This window comes from Rhododendron vialii, chromosome 10a, assembly GCF_030253575.1.
Source record: "Rhododendron vialii isolate Sample 1 chromosome 10a, ASM3025357v1".
NCBI lineage: Eukaryota > Viridiplantae > Streptophyta > Magnoliopsida > Ericales > Ericaceae > Rhododendron > Rhododendron vialii.
Window position 1 is genome coordinate 33,912,078 of NC_080566.1, and position 21,928 is coordinate 33,934,005.

Here is a 21,928-nt window from a genome sequence, read left to right on the forward strand (position 1 = left end):
ATATCATGGTTTATTGCTAGAAAGATCCTCTTAGGTGGGGCGATCTTTATGTAACTCTCCATATAACGCAGGATTAGATATACATACCCTTTTTTTTTTTTTTTGAACAATTCAAACTGCTAATTAAATATATGTTAATGTGTAATTCATGCAACAAAAAAAAAAATTTCACATCCAAAACTTGATTCAAATTTTTTTAATATGACCACGAGATAGATTTTGATTCAGTTCGTTGCACCAGCCTAATCCCATCAAAATTAAAGTGGCCAGCAAGGAAGGCCCATTTTCCAAAAAAATTAATGCCAGATGTGATAAATAATTCAGTTTCTTAATCTATCCAAAATAGTAATAAAAAATTCTTTAATCGAAATTTGTCCATTTTCCAAAAGTCCTGATTTGATCGTAGCACCTAACAAAATAAAAAATTAAATGGTGTGCATCATGTGAGAGCTGGTTTCACTGCTCAGATTGACCTCTCTCATAATTTCATTTCATTGTTACTGTTAAAGATTTCTTATCTCCCTCCAACGTAAAAAATTGACAATTGGTAAAATAGCCTCTAGAATATACTTAACTAAGCGTAAGTGGCTTAAATGAGCCATGTGAGACAAATCTAACACGGAGGCGGGGAGCTGCTGTCCCAGCCGAGCGGGGCTAGCTCCAGTCTCGCTCCGATGATCCGAAAAGTTCACTTCGTAGAACTTGTCGAGTAGAACAAATAAGCCAAAAATCAGCTCGATCGGATATCATTAAGTACCTTATTAGAACATTTTTATATTGGAAAGAATGGATCCGAAACATTATTATATCAAATCCACTGGAATGCATTATTGACAAGTTATATGTGTTCCGATCAGATCGAGCCAGACCGAACCCCGCTCATCTGGGACAGCAAGCTACTGCCCCTCAAAGGGACAACAGCTCCCCCGCCTCCGTCTAACATTCTCCCTCACGTGCAGTCCAGATACACGTGGAGGTGACAAACCAGCCTAAAACCATATTAGATTTCTTGAAGTGTTTCAACCTAAAATCAATTAGCAATAGATGGAATAGTCTCTAAAATATATTAACTAAACGTGGGTGGCTTAAATGAGCGATGTGGGACAAGTCCAACGGTTAGTTTTGTTGAAATAAAAGATCTCTAATCTGTATTGTACAGTATCTTGTAATTGTTCGATCAAGAATTTATCGCTATTCTCAACTAAATAACGAAGAAAATGTTCTGAACTTATCAAAACGAAGCTTTTTTTGAGCGATATCAAAACGAAGGCTCTTTTTCAAAATTACTTGAGAGCTCAGCAGCTTCTCTTATGAAGGTATTGAGTTTTTTTTTTTTTTTTTTGATCTGCAAAGGTATTGAGTTCAAACCTTGATAGCTACATGCAATTATGCAAAGTACGCACAAATTTTTTTTAATGTGGAGATACAATATAACACTCTATTGGACCTGGTTCAGTGGGGGCTTGTGATTCTCGTTCCCATTCCCATTAGATGGAGGCTAATTTAGGCCATAACAAAGTGTGAAAAAAAATGAAAGAAAGAAACGAATATGAGTGGCGGCTAATTGTGTATTAGGTGAACACTATTCTATCATTGTGGCTAAATAATTTTTTTTTTTTTGGTTTGGCAAGTGCATGCAGTCTGCTGGGTAATAAATTTTTTAACCAACTCAGAACTCTCCACTATATAAAGGCATCAAGGCCAAAGGTTTTTCTTCATCACTTGGAGCCTTTCCAACATTATCTGTTGGGTGTATGCAAAATATACTTTCGGGGTTTCTGGGTGTTGCTCCAAGTATTTTAATAAAGAGATGAGTCTGAGTGGGAAGATGGTAAGGGATGTAGAGATCAAGTCGGATGGAGATGTGTTCCATGAGATCTTTCGATACAGACCGCATCATATATCAACGATGTTGCCTGGTAACATTCAGAATGTTGATTTGCATGAAGGTGACTGGGGGACAGTTGGCTCTGTCATCTTCTGGAATTATACTCATGGTATGAAAATAAAATATATCTTTATATGTGACTTTACCATATGCTAATTTACCTTTAAGACTATTTAGACATATGAAATGTTAAGATCAATGAAAAGTGGGAGGGTAAGTGTGTGAAAAAGCTATGAAAATATGTGAACTCTGTGTATCAAGTGTCAAATGTGATGATAATCTCATTGTTTCGAAAGTACAAATTAAGAAATTACTAAGATGTGTTTGTGATGTTCAAAGTGTAGATAATATGTAGCTAGTATTCTTTTATGTATCTTCTTATAAGGAGAAATGTTTTGCTCTCAGCATTTTCTAAGGGTTAAAAACGGAGTATATCAAAATGAACTCACATGATCTAGAAAAGAAGAAGAAGAAGAAGAAGGGTTCACATGCTTGACTTAAGAAGTTTTGATTTTGTCATTTTTGTGTGTATCTGCGGCAGATGGGAAGGAGAAGACTGCTAAGGAGGTTATTGAGGCAATAGATGAGGAAAAGAAGTTGGTGAGATTCGAGGTTGTTGAAGGAGATCTCCTGCAGCTGTGCAAGACATTCATATTCACTGTTCATGTGGACACAAAAGGGGAAAACAATTTGGTGACATGGACCCTTGAATATGAGAAGCTGAATGGAGATGTTGAAGATCCCACCACACTCATGGACTTATGTATTGTGGTCACCAAAGACATCGAGACCCACCATCTCAAGTAATGCTACCTATAATAGATGAAGGTCATGATCTAGTTCGGGGATCAGTTGGGATCCTCGGACAGTACTCCCGTAAAAAAAAGAAATTTAAAAAAAATACATAAATAGATCATGATCTTAGTTTTCTTTGTGTGGCATTGTGTGCTTCTGTGGTGGTCCAAGTAACCACTTAATAATGGATTGTGTATGTTATAGTAAGAGTGTGGTGAGGAATGTCAAATTAGCACTGATGGCAAAATATCTACTAGCTAATGTTGAGTTCCTTCCTCTATGCATTATTATAAGAGCATCAGCAGTGGAATAAGCAAATATAAATAATCAAAACATGCCACATCAGATTTTGATTATCCATTTAGAGGTTGCTAAAGTTAACAATATCAAATCCCACATTGGTTATTTTTTGCCCATAATCAAATCAATGGGCACTCCAAACTTTTTTCCTTTATTTCATGCATATTTTTTAAAAAAGCGGTTTTGAAGGAAAAAAACTGTTTATATTACAAACAGTTTTTCAAAAAAGACACACTTTGTTCACTTAAAAACTATAAATACAATTTTGAGAAATTTTGAAAGAATTGTATTTACACAAATAATTTGAAATTTTAAAAACTATAAATACAGTTTTTTAAAAACAGATTTTGTGTATAAAACAGTTTTCTATAAAAGAGTTTTGGAATTTTTTATTTACTTACAGTTTCTAAAATTTTTGAAAAAATTGTTTTTTGTTAAAAAAAAAAGTTTCTGAAAAAAAAACAGAAAATAAATCTGAAAGTTACAGTTTTTTAAAATTATTTTTTGAAAACATTGTTGAGGGAGAGTGTGTGTGTGTTTTTGTGTAATGTTGGTGTACTTAATTGAGAGATAAAATTTGGTTATTGACAAAATATTGTTAGTTTTGATTATTGAAAAGCCAAAATTTGATGACTTTTTAAGAGGTTGCTAGGTTTGGTAATTCCAATGTGAGCACTTTTTGATCCAACATTGCTAACTTTAACAGTTTTTTGTTTTGCTTATTCCACTATGGATGCTCTAAAGGCATATGTTCGTGTATTGTCCTTGGCGAATGTTATACTATGGTACTGTAATGCCTTCTTTTTATAAATGTCATGTTCTTTTAGGGCATGTTTGATAGCCAGTTATGGACTTGGGATTGGACTAATAAAGTGGTTTGGACTTGAAATTGCTTGTTTGGCTTGATTTTGGTGGGTGGGATTAGGAGTCCCATGGGATTGTGAATCCCACACATTGGCCGGATTACCCAACCCAATAGGGGGGTGTTATTACCAATCCCATTCCCCTGGGATTGGTGTTGCAAGACTTTTATGCCCTCTTTTTTTCATAAATTGACACAATTACCCTCATCTATCTATATAAATGAAGAAAACCAAAATCCCTCTGTATACTTCGGATACCAGTTATTGATTGCTAGTGCATGGTTTTGTTCCGTTTCTGTGATTGCAAAATAGAAGAGTTAAATTTTGTAATTTTTTTATTTTTGTAATAGTTATATAACAGCCACAAATGGAAAAATAGAAGAGTTAAATTTTGCTTCATTTTTTTTACTATTTTGCATAAGGGTAAAAATGGAAATAGGCATTTTAATCCAATCCTATCCCATGTAAAACAAACATGGTAGATAATACTCCTATCGTTTAATCCGGTGCAAAACAAACATACTCATTACCAATTCCATCTCCTTATCAATCCCATCTCTTTACCAATCCCTATCCTAATCCTACCTCATTACCAATCCCCTCCAAATAAAATCTGCTATCAAACACGCCCTTATGGTATTACTTTGTTACACCATGTTTGATTGTATTACGACACTCATGATTTTTTATTACATATTCTTATGGCTAACATTATGTCTTTTTATGGTTAATGTCCATGGAGACATGGTATCCCAAACAAGGGGTGGTACCTTAGAAACTCCCTACAAAAGGGAAGAATACCTCCATAAATGTGCAGAAAATAATATCCCAGAATTGAAAGATTTATTTAACCTAGTTGTTAACCTAGGTTTCGCCAATTGAAAGCGTCCATGGACGAATCAAAGATGAAGAGAGATCTTGTGGTTTGTCGGATGAGGGTGAGAGAGAGCCAGAGAGAGAGGATTGGGATAAGGAGAAGTGGGGAGTAAAGAGTCATGTTTGTACATGGAAACCCCTTCAACTGTCACTTTTTCTCACGAAGACCCCTTAACATTTAAAAATGTCCATACAGACCCTTTCAACTATAACCATTAACAAATCAGCACCCTTCTATCAAAAGACCGTTAAGATGAAAGGGTCAGCGTGGACATTTTTTTATAGATGAGGGGGTCAATGTGGGCAATTTTTTAAGGGATAGAATCGTCATTTTCCCTCATTCCATTTACATAGTTACCTAATTTTTTATTTCATATAGTTGAGGCCCTTTAAAGGGTCTGTATTGACAGTTTTAAATATTCGGGGGTCTCCGTGAAAGTAATAATAATTGAGAGAATCTCCGTGTACTTTCACCTACAAATGATAACATTTGCCCTAGACATCCAATATTGTCTAACAGACATTTAACATACGGGGTCCATTTGGGTAACGTTTATAGATGGGTCAGTGTGGAAGATTTTAAACCTTAGGGGTGTAGGTGGAAAACAGATATAGATAAGGGGGTCTTCATTTAATTTTATCTTTATTTATTTTGTAGTTTTAGTTTTGTTTTTTAATCATTATCATATGGGCGCTGCTATTCGCAGCCCTCTATTTACTCCCATAGCCCGTTAAAAATTTTCAATTATACTCGACAGTTAGTTACCGAAATTGAGATATATTTTCAGCATCAAATTACCGAAATATAATATTTTTTTCAATAGATGTTTACCGAAAATGCATGTTCGGCAGTTGTTTACCGAAAGTTGAACATATTTTCGACATGTAGTTACCGAAATATAATCTTGTTTTCAACAGCAATTTACCGAAATGCTATTTATGATTTTCAACAACCATTTACCGAAATGTAGTGGGCTACGGGAGAAAATAAAGGGCTGCGAATAGCGGCACCCTATCATATTATTATCCATACAGACATGAGTACCTCTTCAGCCGTCGGATTAAAATTTCACCTCTTCAGCCATCGCAATTTCAATAAGTTACTGCTGTTGGATTGAATCATTGATGAATCAACCTATTTCCAAGACCCACGTCTGTCAAGCGTGTTTCTTCTTCTCTCCTCTCTTCCTCAGCATCCGACTCAGCCAGCTAAATCTCTAAGTATCTAAAACGACTCGGAATTTTTAATGAATAAAAATTTCATTTATTTATCGGAATTTCTTTTTAATTACTTTATATTACTTTTAATATCCCTTTTTAATTTCTATAATCCGTCATAATTAGATTTTTGTCCTTTAAATTTCATTTTTTGATTAAAAGCCCTAAATGGCTAGTAAAATTAGTTTCCAACCGATTAGTTGGAGGAGCCGGACTACCAATTCACCTAGTTATATTTTATTAACCCTAATTGGACCTTTTGACCATCTTTGAACCTTATAAACCCCTCTCAAACCTAATTGAACCCTTAGACCTTTAGGGGTAATCATTATACCCCATGAATGGTCATTCAAGCCCATACCTACCATCATTTACCTTTTTAACCATTAGTTAATAAATGCTAGGGGAATTATTATCCCTTGGTTAATGGACTTTTGACTTGCCAATGAATGTATGACTTGGACAAGACAAATCATACTTGGACAAGACAAGTCATACCAAAAGTAGTCATCATTTAGCTTCCAAAGGAAGCAATAATAGCCATGCGCATGCAACCCTAAGATCAATAAGCCTAAAACTAAATTGCCCACCAAAGTTACTTTCCTAGAATCTTTAAGTACATATATAACCATATATGTAGTTATATATACATATATATATATATATATACACATTGGACTAGAGAGAGAGAGAGAGAGAAAAACCGAGAGGGAGAGAGAGAGAGAGAGAGAGAGAGAGAGAGAGGGAGGGAGAGTGTGTGTGTGTGTGGTTGTGTATTGTCCACTCCAACAAGCTACCTTATAACCTTAAGGCTATTTATGACCATGCCAACCCATTCTAGGCTACTTTAGTCATAAACCTAGCCCATGATTTTGTTCTTCCTTACAAGTTAACTCTTTCTAGGACAAGACAAGCCATGAACCCTTCATAATTACCTAAGTTATGGCCTAGGATTGAAGTGACAAGGCATGGCATACTTGAAATGACAAGGCATTGGAGCAAAATCCAATGGGTAATGGGATGGAGAGGAGGCCGGCCAAGGGGGGAGGAGAGGGAGCCAATTTTTGCTATAAATACCCCCCCCCCCCCCCCCCCCCCCCCCCCCCCCAACTCACCATTCAACTCACGCCTTCATCCTCCAACTTCTCTCTGTAAGAAAGCTTGTGTTCTTGCTTAGTTCTTCCTTGTTCTTGAAGCTCTACTTGTGTTCTTCAAAGAACTCATCCCAAACCACCTTTTCGATCAATAAAGTAGAGTAGTTTTAGTCCCAAACTAGTTTCGAGAGAAACCTTTCTCTATCGAAGGTTCCGGAAGCTCACCGTAAGAAGTTACTCCGCCCAAACACCAACTTACTTTCCGTAGTCGTCAACTACCGCCAAGAAGAAAGGTAGAATCCTGTGTCCACTAAACTCAACGTATAACGTAGAATCGTATGTTAGAAGTATAAGTAGATTTTCCATATATAAGGTTATCTATTCCTTATAAGGTTTGAAATGCATGATAGTTAATAACTTATTTTCGCTAATGAAAGTATGAACATGTTGGAATAATCGACTTTTACTCTAATAAACATGTGTTGTTTTGAATTTCCCACAAAGAAAGAAATAACGGTTTTTCAAAAGATATGATTTTATCGTTGATAGAAGTATTCGTATTTTGATCTTTAGATGGTTATGAGCATGTATTATGAATTGTTTGTATTACTTGTCTTGTTGTAAAGCATAAGTGATTTTCACTCCAAAGGCGTCCGTACATGTGGCGTTATGCTTTAAGTTGTGATTTGAGCATGCTTAAGTAATATAGAGTTGAATGATCTTGCTAGTTTAGTTTCAAAAGTACAATGAATGATTTATGATTACGTATGTGAAAAGTCCTACCACGGAGTCTATGCATGAAAACGTGACACGAAAATTGAGAAAGTTAGAAATATGACACCTAGGGTGTGGTTAATGAAAAGGCGTATTTTGGAAAGGTGAAATGTTTTGGAAACCGCAATGTGGGCGGACGTGGTAGCCCATTGTGTGGTGTGTGTTTTGTGTGCCAATGGGACCCGGAGCGGCGGAACTATTGTGAGAATACTCGAGAGACCGGAACGGCAGAACCGAGGTTGGGTGTGTGGCTTGGTTATCCGCAGAGAGGAGCCAATGCAAAGTGTGCTAATGGAAACCCGATGCGGCGGAACCATTGTGAGGATACTCGGGAGACCGGAACGGCGGAACCAAGGTTGGGTGTGTTAAAACGATTTTGGAAATGTTGATATGGTTATGAAATGTGGAAAATGGTGACACGGTCTATGATGAGTCGCGTAGGAGAAACTCAGAAAATCATGGACACCAACGTTAGTTTGGATAATGAATATGGATGTGTCATTATTAATTATTTTGTCAAATATGTATGAACTATGTGGAAATCATTGAATTTATGATTGTTTGTTCGTAAGTTAGGGATTAGTGGGTATAGGTTACTCTATTGAGATTTTGTAGCTCACGGTGTTACCTTTTGGTGACCCTGACATATTATATTGGTAGCGACACTGGTATAATGTGTCAGATCTTATAGACGAACAAGGTGAACTCTACACCTTGGAAGCTTTTGGAGCAGAGGAGCTGGCCAGAATGGAAGAAGGGGCGGAGCAGTAGATAGGAACCGTAGTTCCCACCCTTATTTGAATAAATGTACTTTTGTGAAGGGTTATGATGTAATATTGAGCCAGACTCTATTTAGTTTTTAAATGAAATTGTCTATTTAACATTCCCAAAATCTGGGGCGTTACGGAATCTCCCCACCCTCGATTCTAGGGTTTTCCGAAATTGGAAAATTGTTAAAAGTTTTCTGATTATATGATAACCTTGTGCCTTTTTCAAGAATTCTAGAGTACAAACTCATTGTTAGGCTCCACGAAATCCATTTTGTTCTCTCTCTCAGTTAAGAATCCCCCCACCCTCGGCTCAAAGCGTAACATTTGAGGGTTTTATTTCTGTGTGTTTATAGCTTCAATTCATGCACTACGATCACCCGCTCTCTGTGTGTTTCTGTGTGATTAGATGACTAGAATACTAGGGTTTTCCGAAATTGAGCATTCGAGTTTTCCTATTTGTTGAAGTTTTTCGTACTACAAAGTTTTCTGAAAACCAAAAATAACAAAAGAGAAAAAATACCAAGCCTGTGTACAGCCAATAACAAAAGGAAAAAAATCTTTAGTTTCGTCCTTTTGATTGGTGTATTAAAGTGTTAGTTCTAGCAGTTCAATAAATCGATTATCAGGCTTGGTAGTATATGAATATGTTGTTTAAAATAAATTTATCTATTTTTGTAGGTAAGTACTTTTCAAATGATTTACTGCTATTTATGTTTACTTATACAGGATTGGTTTGAAAATGCAATGGAGTTGAGGAAGATTAGCACCAATAGATTGCTTCAATGGAATCATAACAAGGTAACTTCAATTGGACATATACCATTTGTTATCTTTAATATTTAATACTGATGTATTCATAAGTGTTCGATGAGATGCACAAACGATGAAAATATTATATTTTCGCTGAGTCATAAAGTGTTTGATGAAATGCACAAACGATGAAAACAATATAGTTTCACTAAGCTTCTTTCCGAAAAGTGAACAAGTTTACTTTGTTTGAATCCTTCAAATCTTCTCATTTCCATCTAGGTGTATTTTAGCAACCACTAGATTCAAGTAAGCTTATATTATGGGAGTTTGGTGCTGATGTTGCATTTTGATCCTCAAAAGAATCATGGGCATGGGCCTTTGATTTGAGGCTACAACTAGGGCTGCAAAACGAGCCGAGCCGAGCTGAGTTTTAGAGTGTTCGAGCTCGGCTCGTCAAAAATTTAGTTGGCTCGAGCTCGGCTCGCTCAGCTCGTTTATGAAACAAATAAATAAATAAATATATATATATATATATATATATATATATGTATATGTATATGTATATATATATATATATGTATATATATATATAATATAGTTGGGCTCGCGAGCCAATTCGTGCCGAGTTTCGACGAGCTCGAGCTCGGCTCGTTTATGAAACGAGCCCAACATTTTAGCTCGAGCTCGTTCGTTTGTGTCTCGAACCGAGCCGAGCCGAGCCGTTATCGAGCCGCTCGCGAGCGGCTCGGATCGTTTGCACCCCTAGCTACAACTGTAGCTTCTTCTTTTTTTTTTTCCACTAACACTGATAATAAAAGCCTATGTTGTGAAAGTGAAGAACGCCATTATTTTTGTACATTTTTTTGTATTTTGAGTTATTCTATTTTGGGTGTATGTGACTTATGACCTGGCTATTTGTTTCAGCTTGATGGCAAATGCCGAGTGCTAAAATAGTTGGAGGCAGTGACGATGCTTTCAAATGCAGAGTGCTAAAATCTCGTATGATCAATTATACATTCTTAACATCTCTAATGTTATCCCTGAATGCAACTAATTTGAATTACATAGATTTGGTAACATTTGTTGTGTTAGACTATTTTATGAACTTCGTTAGATGGACCATGTTTGAAACTTATTCTTAAAATGAAATTTTTGAGAAGTAGATTTTGTTGGGAGAAAGGAAAAATTCCTGATTCACGGTTATTTCTAACGCTCCTCTCGCGTGAGGTGGGGCCATATGCATATCTGATACTCATCTCATATGAGATTGTGTTAAAAACAACTGTTGTATCCAAAAAAAATTCAAAAAAGTAAAATTTAATACTTCATTTAGACTATGTTTAGAAAGCATTGCGAAAGGCACAGACAATTACTATTAATTCATACGATGGGACCTCCATCATCAATAATACTAATATAGTGGAATAATTTACTTCTTTTTCTAATTTGTCGTAACAATCTAACAAAATTATCTAGAAATTAAGCTCCACTCTTTGCTCAAATAAATTAAACAAAAGCAAAGTTACCCCAATTTGCTTCTTATTTAACAAATGTTTCCAATTTAAATCTATACATTGGCAGAAAACAACAAAGCTTATTTATTTGGACGTGAGGATCCTGTACTGTAGGGGCACAGGAGTGTATTGTGCGATTATAACCGTCCGTCTCTTGAAAATTTGAGCTATTTAAAATACTTTGAAACGACTCGGCCGGGTTGTCTACTCACTCATGTCCAGTGATAATCATACAGGAATAAGAGAATCCATTGTCACGTTTTTTTCTGTAGTAATATGAATATAGTCCTTGAAAACAACAAAGCAGAATCAATAACGTATCAATAATTTTACACTAACGACACAAAAAGGCTGATAAGGGGGAGTTTGGCTTAACTATCCAAAGGTTTTTTAGCACGGATTTTTTGTTGTCTTCTCTTAATTTTTATTTTTTTATTAGATTTGGATCAAATTTTTACACCTTGTTTTTCATCTCCATAAGGAATCAAAAAATTATAAATATACTCTCTCTGTTCCAAAATTTTGGTCACTCTTAGCCATTTATAGTGTTCTAAAAAAACTGTCCCAGTTGAATAGTAATTGGCAAAAAGCGAAAAATTTACTCTTTTATCCCTACTTTTTGAATGTAAGTACACATGCACTGATGATGTTTTGAAGGATAAAAAGATAAAAGCAAAAATATGACAAGTACAATATCAATGTTCCCCTAATAAGTTGGAATTCCTAAAAAAGCTTGATCGATTCTACATCCAATTTTCTATTAGTAAATTGGGCGTAGAATCAATCAAGTATTAATATCAGACGGAAATAATTTTTTTATGCTTAAAAAATTATTTTAAACAAATAAAACTACTCTGATCATTTGTGTGGGACCCTTAATTGGGTCTCATAAAATGTGGTGTACATTTGATTCGCGCACATATTTTCTAAACTTTTAGAGCAAGTACACCAGATTAGGCCAAAATTGGGCCAAAATTGTCAGTTAACAATGCATATTGTTCCTTTTAGCTATCTATATCTCTTTCAATACTACACTAATACTATCTATTTTACATATTCTCTATTAAAATAATACTTTTTCTTCTTCTTCTCTTTTCACTATTCTTCTTCTTATTGCAGGATAGAGAGAGGGGCTAGAGGAGAGAGAAAATAATCCTTCCTCCATTGTAAAATGAGTGACCTTTTTTGGAAAAGCGTGTCTTTTTCAATTGCTTATATCTTCCAATATGAATATTAAAAAATATATAATATGAATCTTGTTTGATAAATTTTAATTAGTTCTATTAAACAATGTTTTCAAAATCATATAAAACTTCATAAATTGAAAGATATAAGCATTTTAAATAACACGGAGTCCCAAAAAGGTCACTCATTTTGTAACGGATGGGATATTAAATGTATAGATGATGAATAGTTCTTAGGTCATGGTAGCAAAATTTACTAGTGTACATGCTCTATGACACTGGTCTATAATAAATGGGGGATCCTTGTGAACAGAAAGGGGCCTCTTTAATATTGGCCATACTGCCTTAAATCACATTCTAACCTTGACCATTTAAGCAATCCATACCCCCATTAATTTATTTTCTTGATCTTTACAATTACATATTAGCAAACAACCGATAAGTCTTTGCATCCAGAACAATTTGCCTAACCGATGCCACAGCTCCGACCAGTGACAACACCGTCGAGATAACCGCGATCGACGCGTTTCCCCAGAACACAATGCTCTTCTTGGAAGGCTTGAAGGTCAAGTTGTAGAAAACCATGGGCAGAATGAAGTCCAAAGGGATGCACCCAAAAGCTCCGAACAGCGCCATGATGTCTCCGAAGAAAGGCAGCATTGCAGCCAAGAGCGTGGCGATCACTATCGACAGCGACCGGAAAATGAGCCGTGGCACGACGTTGCGGATCGAGAACTCGTCCATCTTGGGATCGGCGAACTTGCGCTCCAGCACCACGTTCGTCGGTTGCAGGTAAGTCTGCGTTTCCATTGCTCGATTAGTTAATAATCTCAGGGTGAAGATTTGTGATTGATACGTCATGGAGGTGAAGATATTATGGAAAATTTGGTCAATCATGCAAATGGTCAGACCTGGTACGCATTTTCTATTTGCCCTGTTCTAATTGTGTCAAATTGGTACCTGATGAATAATACTTGTTTAAATGGTTGTTGGGTCTGGGCCCAACAATGGTGAGTTCTAGGAATCAAATCCATTTTACCGGGTTTTCTTTGTACTACTGTAGGCCGGCCGAAGCATAAGGCCATCTTCTAATCCCAATTCTGAACTCCGGTTCAATTTGCTGACGTTAACTCACTAAAAAATCTGTTCAGCGAAACACAAATAATCCCTTTCGGTCTTTGGCCTCGAAAAGGGTAGGGCCTCGACTCATGTTCGCAAATCTTTTTAGTCATCGAATCATATGAAAATTGTAAGACACTAGAACTTCAAGATAGTATTTTACCGGTAAAAATTCATGGTAACGTGGGTACAAAAGGAGTAGGCATTGAGCACCTGGTGCGTCGCCCAATTTGGATTCAGAGAGGGGCGGAGAAGAAAGAAAGAAAGTGTGGTTTCTCGCGAAACACCATATGAGATTTAGGAGAAAGAAAAGCGGATTGGACCAATAGAACCAAACGTATTTTAGCTATCCAAACAAGTGATTTTGGTTCTCAATTCTTTCTTTCTTTTTCACCAATTTTTACAATCCTAGGGGGCATTCAACAAGGACACACCACCAAATGAGCTGGTTTTTTTTTTTTCAAGTTATGAAGTAGAAGACTTACCAGAACAACAGCAATAACTTGCACAAAAGTGAAGACATTGGTCATCAAAAGGAACCACTTATTCACCAGAGGCTTCCCATTAACCATGAAATTCTGAAGAATTGATCCCTGGCTCTGATTACCAAACGCCCAGTACCCAGATATCCCGACGCTAAAAAAAGTCAAGATCACGACCGTGTAACACACCAGAAGTCCTTTGAACATTTTCCCCTTTGTCGGTGCCACTATAGTAGCCTGCAAAAACAAAACAAAAAAAGTTATCAAAAATTTGTGTTGTGCTTGTGCAAAATGCACAACTTGGTCGATCTTTGACGCAAAGATTAAAGACGAACAAAACCAATCAAAAACAAACAAGGCAAGAGATACGTGGTTCGATCCACAGGTTGTGTCTAATCAACGGGGGAAGGAAAGAGATCAATCCACTGTCGATAATGAGAAATTACAGAACTCCACTGTCAAACAATCTTTTGGATATCAAACCTGTATTTCAGGGATAATTCCGTTGCCATATGTGGTGGCGATGATCGAAATAGCATTAAAAACTCCGAAAAGACGATTAACACCAGTTGTAGTTACGGCATAGTCCTTGGCCGGCGCTTTTTTTGATTCTCCTGCAACATTAATTTCAGTAAGGTATTAAGTTTTGTAGATTTGAAGGATGCAAAATCAGCAAATCTTGAAGGCATTGAGGTGCAATGAACAATTATGGGGAACCAGGTGCAATCAGAAAAACTTGAATGTATGGATTCAGAAGAGATGCAATGATCATTCATTACGTGTGGGAGACGTTTTAGATAGCGATATTAGGATAGATAATGGTTCTAGAGTAACGGTATCAGAGTATCGAACGAAACCTAATGGAAATCAGGGGTACCGTTCATGAATTTTCAAAAAATGGTTAATGTCGAAAAAAATATACATTTGAGGCGCTAAATTGGTTGTGAACCAGTCTGTGAATCGATTATAGATGGACACATATGCGATCGACTTTTATTATAGCGATGAGTTGTTACCAATGTATATAGCACCAGCAGTGGTGCAAGCGCAGTAGATAAGGCATAAGCATAGAGAAACGAGGTTGATGTGTCTGAGAGAGTGGAAAGATGGCATTTGTGCCAAGAGAAGTATTAGGCTTCCGAAAATGACAACAAACCGGGAGAGCTCCATCGTCCCATTTGGTTCCGACAGCAGGTAAATGAACTGCAATAGAAGGAAAACAACCGATAATTCAGATCAAATTGCATAAAGATGCAGAAGATTACGCGTGAATTCACAAAACAACTGCGAAAACGGAAACTGGTTTATGACTTTTAGAGATGTATTCGAATCAAACGAGGTCTTGTGACTTACCTTTAGGCTCTGTCCTCCTAGAAGTATGCAGGCAATGACTGCACCATAACAGATACCCAGCTGAAGCGGATTCACAAAATAGCGGCCCCATCCAGGTCCTGTGAATTTAAGAACATTGTGCTGCATTAGTTATGGTGGTCAATGATTGATTATTCTCTCTCTCTCGACCCTAAAGAAGCCGCCAGCCCACATCTCCCTCCTTCCCCTCCCCCCAAGGTTTGACGTGCCAATGGATTACAAGAGGGGAGGGATTTCTCCCTCTTGTTGGGTTTTTCATCTCCTGATCCTAGATTTTAAAGGTTTTCTCTCATTTCCTTTCACCCCATCCTTCTCCACCCCAAACCACCATCCGCCGCCCCTCCTCCGCCTCTTCTGCTATGTAGCCTGACGGCTGTTGGAAGTAGTGCTTTGCAGATAGTGGTAGTCAGAGGCGTCCTCCCCATTGGAGTGGAAGATCTAGGTTGGTAGATGAAACCTACTCCGGGATGACAGACTCCGTCACGTTCTATTACCGGTTTTTCTCTTTTTCTGGTTTTTTTCTTTGGTGTCCTCTGTGTGGGATCTCCTCGTTTGTGAGGCTTCTCTTACTCCTGTGTGGGTATTTTTGGTTGTTTTCTGCAGTGTTTCGTCTATTTGGAGGGTGAGTTTAGTTAGAGTTGGATGTAGTCTTTAGCCTGAGTCCCCTCCTGTTTGATTTCTTGATCCTTTGTTTAGGGATGAAGTTTCTCTTGCCGCATCGTTTTTTGGATCTAGCTATAATATCACCTGTTATGGCTTTGAAAAAAGAAAAGAAGGTATGGTGGTCAACGACCACTGTGGTAAATTGAGTGCCCAAGCCTTATGCGCCAAGTTCAAATGAGCAAGCCCATCTAAAAGGACAAAATTTGGACAATACTTAATTTTGTCGAGTAGGGAAGGCAGTGCACTTTTAAGAAAAAAAATACGATGTAAATAAATACTTACTTGTACCTAAGAATTATTTAAAAAGACTTCATTTGAATGTGAACTATGATACTATATAGTAATACTATATATCTTCTGTACAAAAATGTTTGAATAGTGAAAAGTACTAAAATATTGAATATACCAATTTTTTTTTTCATTTTTTATGTTGTCTTCACAAAATTTAGGGCAAATTTTCGTAGTCATCCCTGTAGTTTTACGGTTGTCTCAGTTTCGTCCCTCTAGTTTTAAAGTGCTCTAATTTTGTCCCTGTAGTTTGTTTTACGTTCCAAATTGATAAAATCGTTAACACCGTTAACGAAACTAACGGAAAAAAAAAAATAAGTGCTCCAATTTTCAATCCGTTTGAACCGGTGCAAATATCTTATTTTTCTGATCATTTTATCTTAAATGGTCATAATGGATTTTTGGCTCTAAGACCTTTCAATGAGCACCCTAAGAAAGCCCTGAAACTAAATAAGGAGTCTTCGGGTGCTCGTTGAAAGGCCTTAGAGCCAAAAATTCATTACGACCATTTAGGATAAAATGATCAAAAAAATAAGATTTTCGCACCGGTTCAAACAGATTGAAAATTGGAACACTTTTTTTTTCCGTTAGTTTCGTTAACGGTGTTAACGATTTTATCAATTTGGAACGTAAAACAAACTACAGTGACGAAATTAAAGCACTTTGAAACTAGAGAGACGAAAGTGAGACAACCGTAAAACTACAAGGACGAGTACGAAAATTTGCCCCAAAATTTATCCATACATACATACATTGGAGATTCAAAAACTATGGCGATATCCACACAAAAAATCGGTGAAATATTCCCGTAGCGTATAGCAGCCCTAAAAACTATATATATCTCGATATATATACAATGTTTAAATTACGCAAATTTTCCATTAATTTTTTTTTTATTGCAGATAGCCACCAAGTGTGAACGGGAGATATCCGTATGGAACATAAAAGCATTTATATGTGTGGATGGATTTATATGTTTTTGTAGCTTTGTGGTTTTCTTCAACTTGGTTGGTCTTGGGCCAGAGCTTGTCCATATAAAGTACAAAAGAAAACTGGCACTTTGTTGCACTTGCTCAAAAATATCATCGGCCCGGCCATGTCCCGAAAACGGAGGTGACGCTTGCCAAGCTGAGCGTGGTGTTCCAAAAACGAGAGAGAGGAGGCAAAAAGAAAAACCGTACCTAAAATATCATGGGCCATGTCCCGAAACCGGAGCTGACGCTTGCCAAGCTGAGCGTGGTGTTCCAAAACGAGGGAGAGGAGGTTATAGGAGTAGAAGGTGATCAAACCGGCCAGGGTTAGGCACATGACTCCTCCAACCCAACCCAACATCGCCATCGCAAAGGGAAGACTAAGCAGCGCCGGGGCCACTATCGCCGACGTCAAATGGTATCCGCAGTGCAACCATGACCCTACACAGCCACCACCATTACAAACGCAAATCGTTTTCAGACAATGTTTAAAGTCACAATTTTTGCCTAGCTGGGCAAAAATTAACTTTATCTGAGCGCACACCCAAAAGGGAAAAAAATCCTACTCGCTAGACAAAAGATTAATCTGAAAATGGCACAAAAGTTCAAATTAAAGAGGAGAAATGACAGAAAAATTACAACTATATGTATATCTACCAATATGTATCAGGCCTATTAGATGATTAATATGCTACTGAAATAGGGTAACCTTATATATTAATGGAAAAAGCGATAGGATCCTCTCCAATCCAAATTTTAGACTATCTAAGCAAATACGAACAATTGATTCCAATATAGACGGTCCAAATTTACACTATTTCCTCCCGTTCAAAACTTGGACTGTTAGACAATCCAATTCTTAGAGACAGATATAGATAGGAGTAAGATCTAACCTCGGGATTTAAGTACAAAAAGAGCTCCAGCATCCGGTTCTTTTTGTGGGTCGTCTATGCTGTTTTCCTTAGCCATTGTTGGTGTCTCACCGGAGTTTGGAGCAATAGTAGCCATCTCTCTCTCTCTCTCTCTCTCTCTCTCTCTATAGTCACGTTTGTCAACAAAAATCGAGTCAAGCTTGTCATATATTTCAACTTCAGGCCTCACCTAGATAGCTACTCACTCAGACAACTATTCCACTCAAAAGGAACAAGATTTTCTCCGGTCCCTTGAGAGACTGGACAGTCCGGTCCGGGCCGTTTTCGGGCTCTTCTCGGGTCTGTATTGATGATCAGAATCATTGATAATTTAGACCTCATCGAGAAAATCTGGCAAGTCAAATCCATGTTAATTCTGATTATATACTTTAGAAACACATTTCTCACAAGAATAGTGGGTTTAAAAAATATTGCAACATGTAAAAAAAAAAAAAAAAAACTATTTGCAGCAAGATAAATTTGCTTCCAAAACTCGGTGAAGGACATTCGATTAATATGAATTTTGACGTGCCTAATATCTCTCGACGAGGTTTGAAATATTAATGATCTCAATCATCAAAACGGACCAGAAAAAAAGTCGGAATTGACCTGGACAGAACCGTCCAGTCTCTTAAGAAAACCGGAGAGGATCCTATTCCTGAAAGAGAATAGAGTGAGGAATAAAAAATTGTATATCGTTTGAATCTTTATATTTAATTAGTATAGTTATGGGCTGGTCATGGAGAAGATTGCTATATATATATATACTCTCTCCGCCCTATTTTTATTGTTCATTTTCGTTTTTCGTGTTGTTCTTTCAACGCTTATATCTTTCAATATGAATCTTCAAAAATATGCAATATGAATCTTGTTTGATAGTTCTCGATTAGATTTATAATACAAAATTTTCAAAATTATGAAAAACATTATAAATTAGGAGATATAAGCGTTGAAAGAACAGCACGAAAAACGAAAATTAACAATAAAAATGGGACGGATGGAATATATACTAGGTGAACCGTGGCTGGCATTGACTGAATCGCTTGGCATTTTCAACTTTTCCGGCTTATTCTAAAGGGAAATTCCATGTGCATCTTTTTTCAGTCTTTTTCAGGCTACCAGAACATAAGATATGAAAGCCATAAGTGCTTGCTTTAATCACCATGTAAGGAGAATAAATTCTCTCCGCCAACGGAGGAGGAAAAATGAACTTTTCCTCCAAACCAATACCTTTCTGTCACGTCAATCAATGGTACAAAACCAAGGAAAAAATCACGTGCTGTGTTGTGCTTGTACTCTAACTTAGGTTAAAATTTAACCAACTCCTCATCCACGTCATAAAACAGTACAACTGTACAAAATCTTTTTTTTTTTTACGTGGTCACAGATGTGAATGTCCGGATCAATTTACGTACACTTCTATCATTTCCCTCTTACAGCATGCAGAAATTCTAATCGCAAGGAAGATTTTTAGAGAACCACGCAAGGAAAAATGCGTTTGAGCACATTTCGGGTCCCACAAAAATTTAAAAAAATATCCATAAAATTTAAATATTATTTTATGGGACCCTGTAAAAAATCAACTTCAACAGACATCGATTAGTATTACCTTTGGATTCGTTGGGCGAAACTGCTCAGTTCGCCCCTATGAATCCAAAAGTAATACTTACCGATGCCCATTAAAGCTGATTTTTTATAGGGTTCCATAAAATAATATTTAAAAATTTATAAATATTTTTTTAGATTTTTACGGAACCCGAAATGAGTCCAAACACATTTTTCCTTGCATGGTTCTTGCGAATAGCAAGACTCACAGCAGGTTAGCAATATTTTGAGCCAAAATTGCTAGTGATCAACAGTACACTTTTTTAACTTTACCTACTTTAACCCCACACTAATACTCTCTATTTTACCTACTCTATATTATTATAATGTTAATTTTTTTAGACCGTTTATATATTAAAAAATATGATTAAAAACAAAGTGCTCTAATTTTCAATCTGTTTGAATCGGTGAAAAGTTTTTATTTTTATGCTCATTTTATCCTAAAGAGTTATAAGCTTTCATAATTATGTAATTGCTTTTTATTAAGAACCTTTTATGATAAAATGTCATGACCCTTTTATGATAAAATGATCAAAAAATAAGATCTTTCCACCAATTCAAATGGATTAAAAATTGGAGCACTTTATTTTTAATTATATTTTTTAATATATAAACAGTCTAAAAAATTAAAATTATAATAATAAAGAGTAGGTAAAATAGATAGTATATATTAATGTGTGGGGTTAAAGTAGGTAAAGTTGAAAAAGTGTACGGTTGATCAATAGCAATTTCGGCTCAAAATGTTCCTAACCTACTGTAAAAGGGAAATGATAGAGGTGCACGTAAATTGATCAGGATATTCACACCTATAACCATGTATTAAAAAAAGGGTTTTGTACAGTTGTACTGTTTTATGACGTGGAGGAAGAGTTGGTTTAATTTTAACCCAAGTACTCGATCAAGTAGAGTCCAAGCACAGCACAGTACGTGATTTTCCCCTTGGTTTTGTACCGTATGCTTTGGTTTTGTACCATAGGCTAACGTGGCAGAAGGGTATTGTTTTGGAGGAAAAGCCCATTTTTCCTCCCTTGACGGAGAGAATTTATTCTCTCATATAAGACCCCAAAACATTTTGGGTTGATCTTATGGTTATATATGTTGTTCTCTTTGTTTCTTGATTGTTTCTTGTATTGGCTTAAGAAAATAGAACACAACCGCACAGTATAGTATAATTGCACGTACCCTCTGCAGAGGTTGGAAGTTTTGAAAGTGAAATATGGTCATCGCAGAGGAAATGCTTTTGCAAACCACTTGGCTAGTTTGATATTCCGAAAAGATGTCACTTAAAATGTGTAGTTAAAAGTTAGAGTATTTAGAAATAGCTTTTCACCTATAGTGACAGCATCACACTTTTTAGCTACACTATATATAGGTGAAAATTGTCATTAAATACTCTTTAGCTACACACTTTTTTTTTTTTGTTTGGCAAAATAAGAACATCATTTATATATATAAAAAAACAGAAAGAAATACATGAGTTCAACAAAGGCTTCAACATTAAGATTTCAACCCAAAGCAAATAAAAAGATAACCGATACTATCCCGTGGCCCAACAAGTTTGTATTAGAACACCAACCACAATTTGTAACCAAACACCTCCACAAGAGCCTTTGACAAAAGTAGATGAAGGATCCACGTTGAAAGAAGCCACTATAACTTGCAAAGAGGAAGAGAGAAGACACAACCGAATTATAAAAATAAAATAAAACTCACTAACCGCAATCGAGATAATGCCGCCGAGAGGTTTGAAAAAGATATGGGCTATTGCAACTGTCTTCAATTACATGCTCCCATTTCCACTTTGTATTGTCAAAAGATTGAGAAATCAGTGACAACTATATTGTCACCGTAGTTTTTTTTTTTTTTTATAGTGATTTTCACGATTTAGTTAATATGCCTAGTTCTTTGTCTATTCAATTTAGGGCGGATGCCCAAAAGGTTTCATACCTCAAACTCGTGTATGATCGTATTTTCGATTCATGCTAGTTAATTTCCCTTTTCACCAAAAAAAAAAAAAGAAGAAAAAGTAATACAGAGAGATTCCAGGAACAATAACGACAGAATAAGATTCAAGTTCGACGTCCTTTATGTGGGGTCAATTAGCTACTGAAGGTTGACATTTTAAGCCAAATTAATACTGTTTCTTGGACATATTGATGAAATAACGACGAAGATATCCTAATATGATAAATACTCACTCCGTTCCAAAATTATTGTTCGGTATGATAACTTAACAAATACTACTACATTCATATCAAGAAAATTTAAACTTTTTTCTTGACAAATTAAAGGAACTCGTTGATTGAGTATTTATTAGAGGCAAAATTTCGAATTTTGTTCGACAAAATTGTTATATTTTTTCAAATTTTCATTTTGCGGACCGAACAATTTTTTTTGGGACAGAGGAAAGAAATATTTATTTTTTGGATAAGTATAGGTAACAAAAATTTTGTGCTACACGTCAAACTTATATGTATTATTCTTACCCCAAC

At 36.2% G+C, this 21,928-nt stretch overlaps 2 protein-coding genes across 2 annotated transcripts; one reads left to right on the forward strand and one right to left on the reverse strand.

The window, feature by feature from the left end:
• The first annotated feature begins 1,722 nt into the window (after window positions 1-1,722).
• Window positions 1,723-2,954, forward strand: LOC131302383 (kirola-like). Its single transcript, XM_058328961.1, has 2 exons — window positions 1,723-1,997; window positions 2,430-2,954. The coding sequence occupies exons 1-2, from the start codon at window positions 1,811-1,813 to the stop codon at window positions 2,693-2,695; spliced, it is 453 nt and encodes a 150-aa protein (XP_058184944.1). The 5' UTR covers window positions 1,723-1,810; the 3' UTR covers window positions 2,696-2,954.
• Window positions 2,955-12,238: 9,284 nt separating this feature from the next.
• Window positions 12,239-18,280, reverse strand: LOC131302384 (GABA transporter 1-like). Its single transcript, XM_058328962.1, has 7 exons — window positions 17,814-18,280; window positions 17,131-17,361; window positions 14,981-15,078; window positions 14,644-14,830; window positions 14,111-14,241; window positions 13,631-13,864; window positions 12,239-12,824 (listed from the first exon to the last, which is right to left on the reverse strand). Exons 1-7 carry the CDS (start codon window positions 17,926-17,928, stop codon window positions 12,444-12,446), a joined length of 1,377 nt encoding a protein of 458 aa, XP_058184945.1. The 5' UTR covers window positions 17,929-18,280; the 3' UTR covers window positions 12,239-12,443.
• Window positions 18,281-21,928: the final 3,648 nt, after the last annotated feature.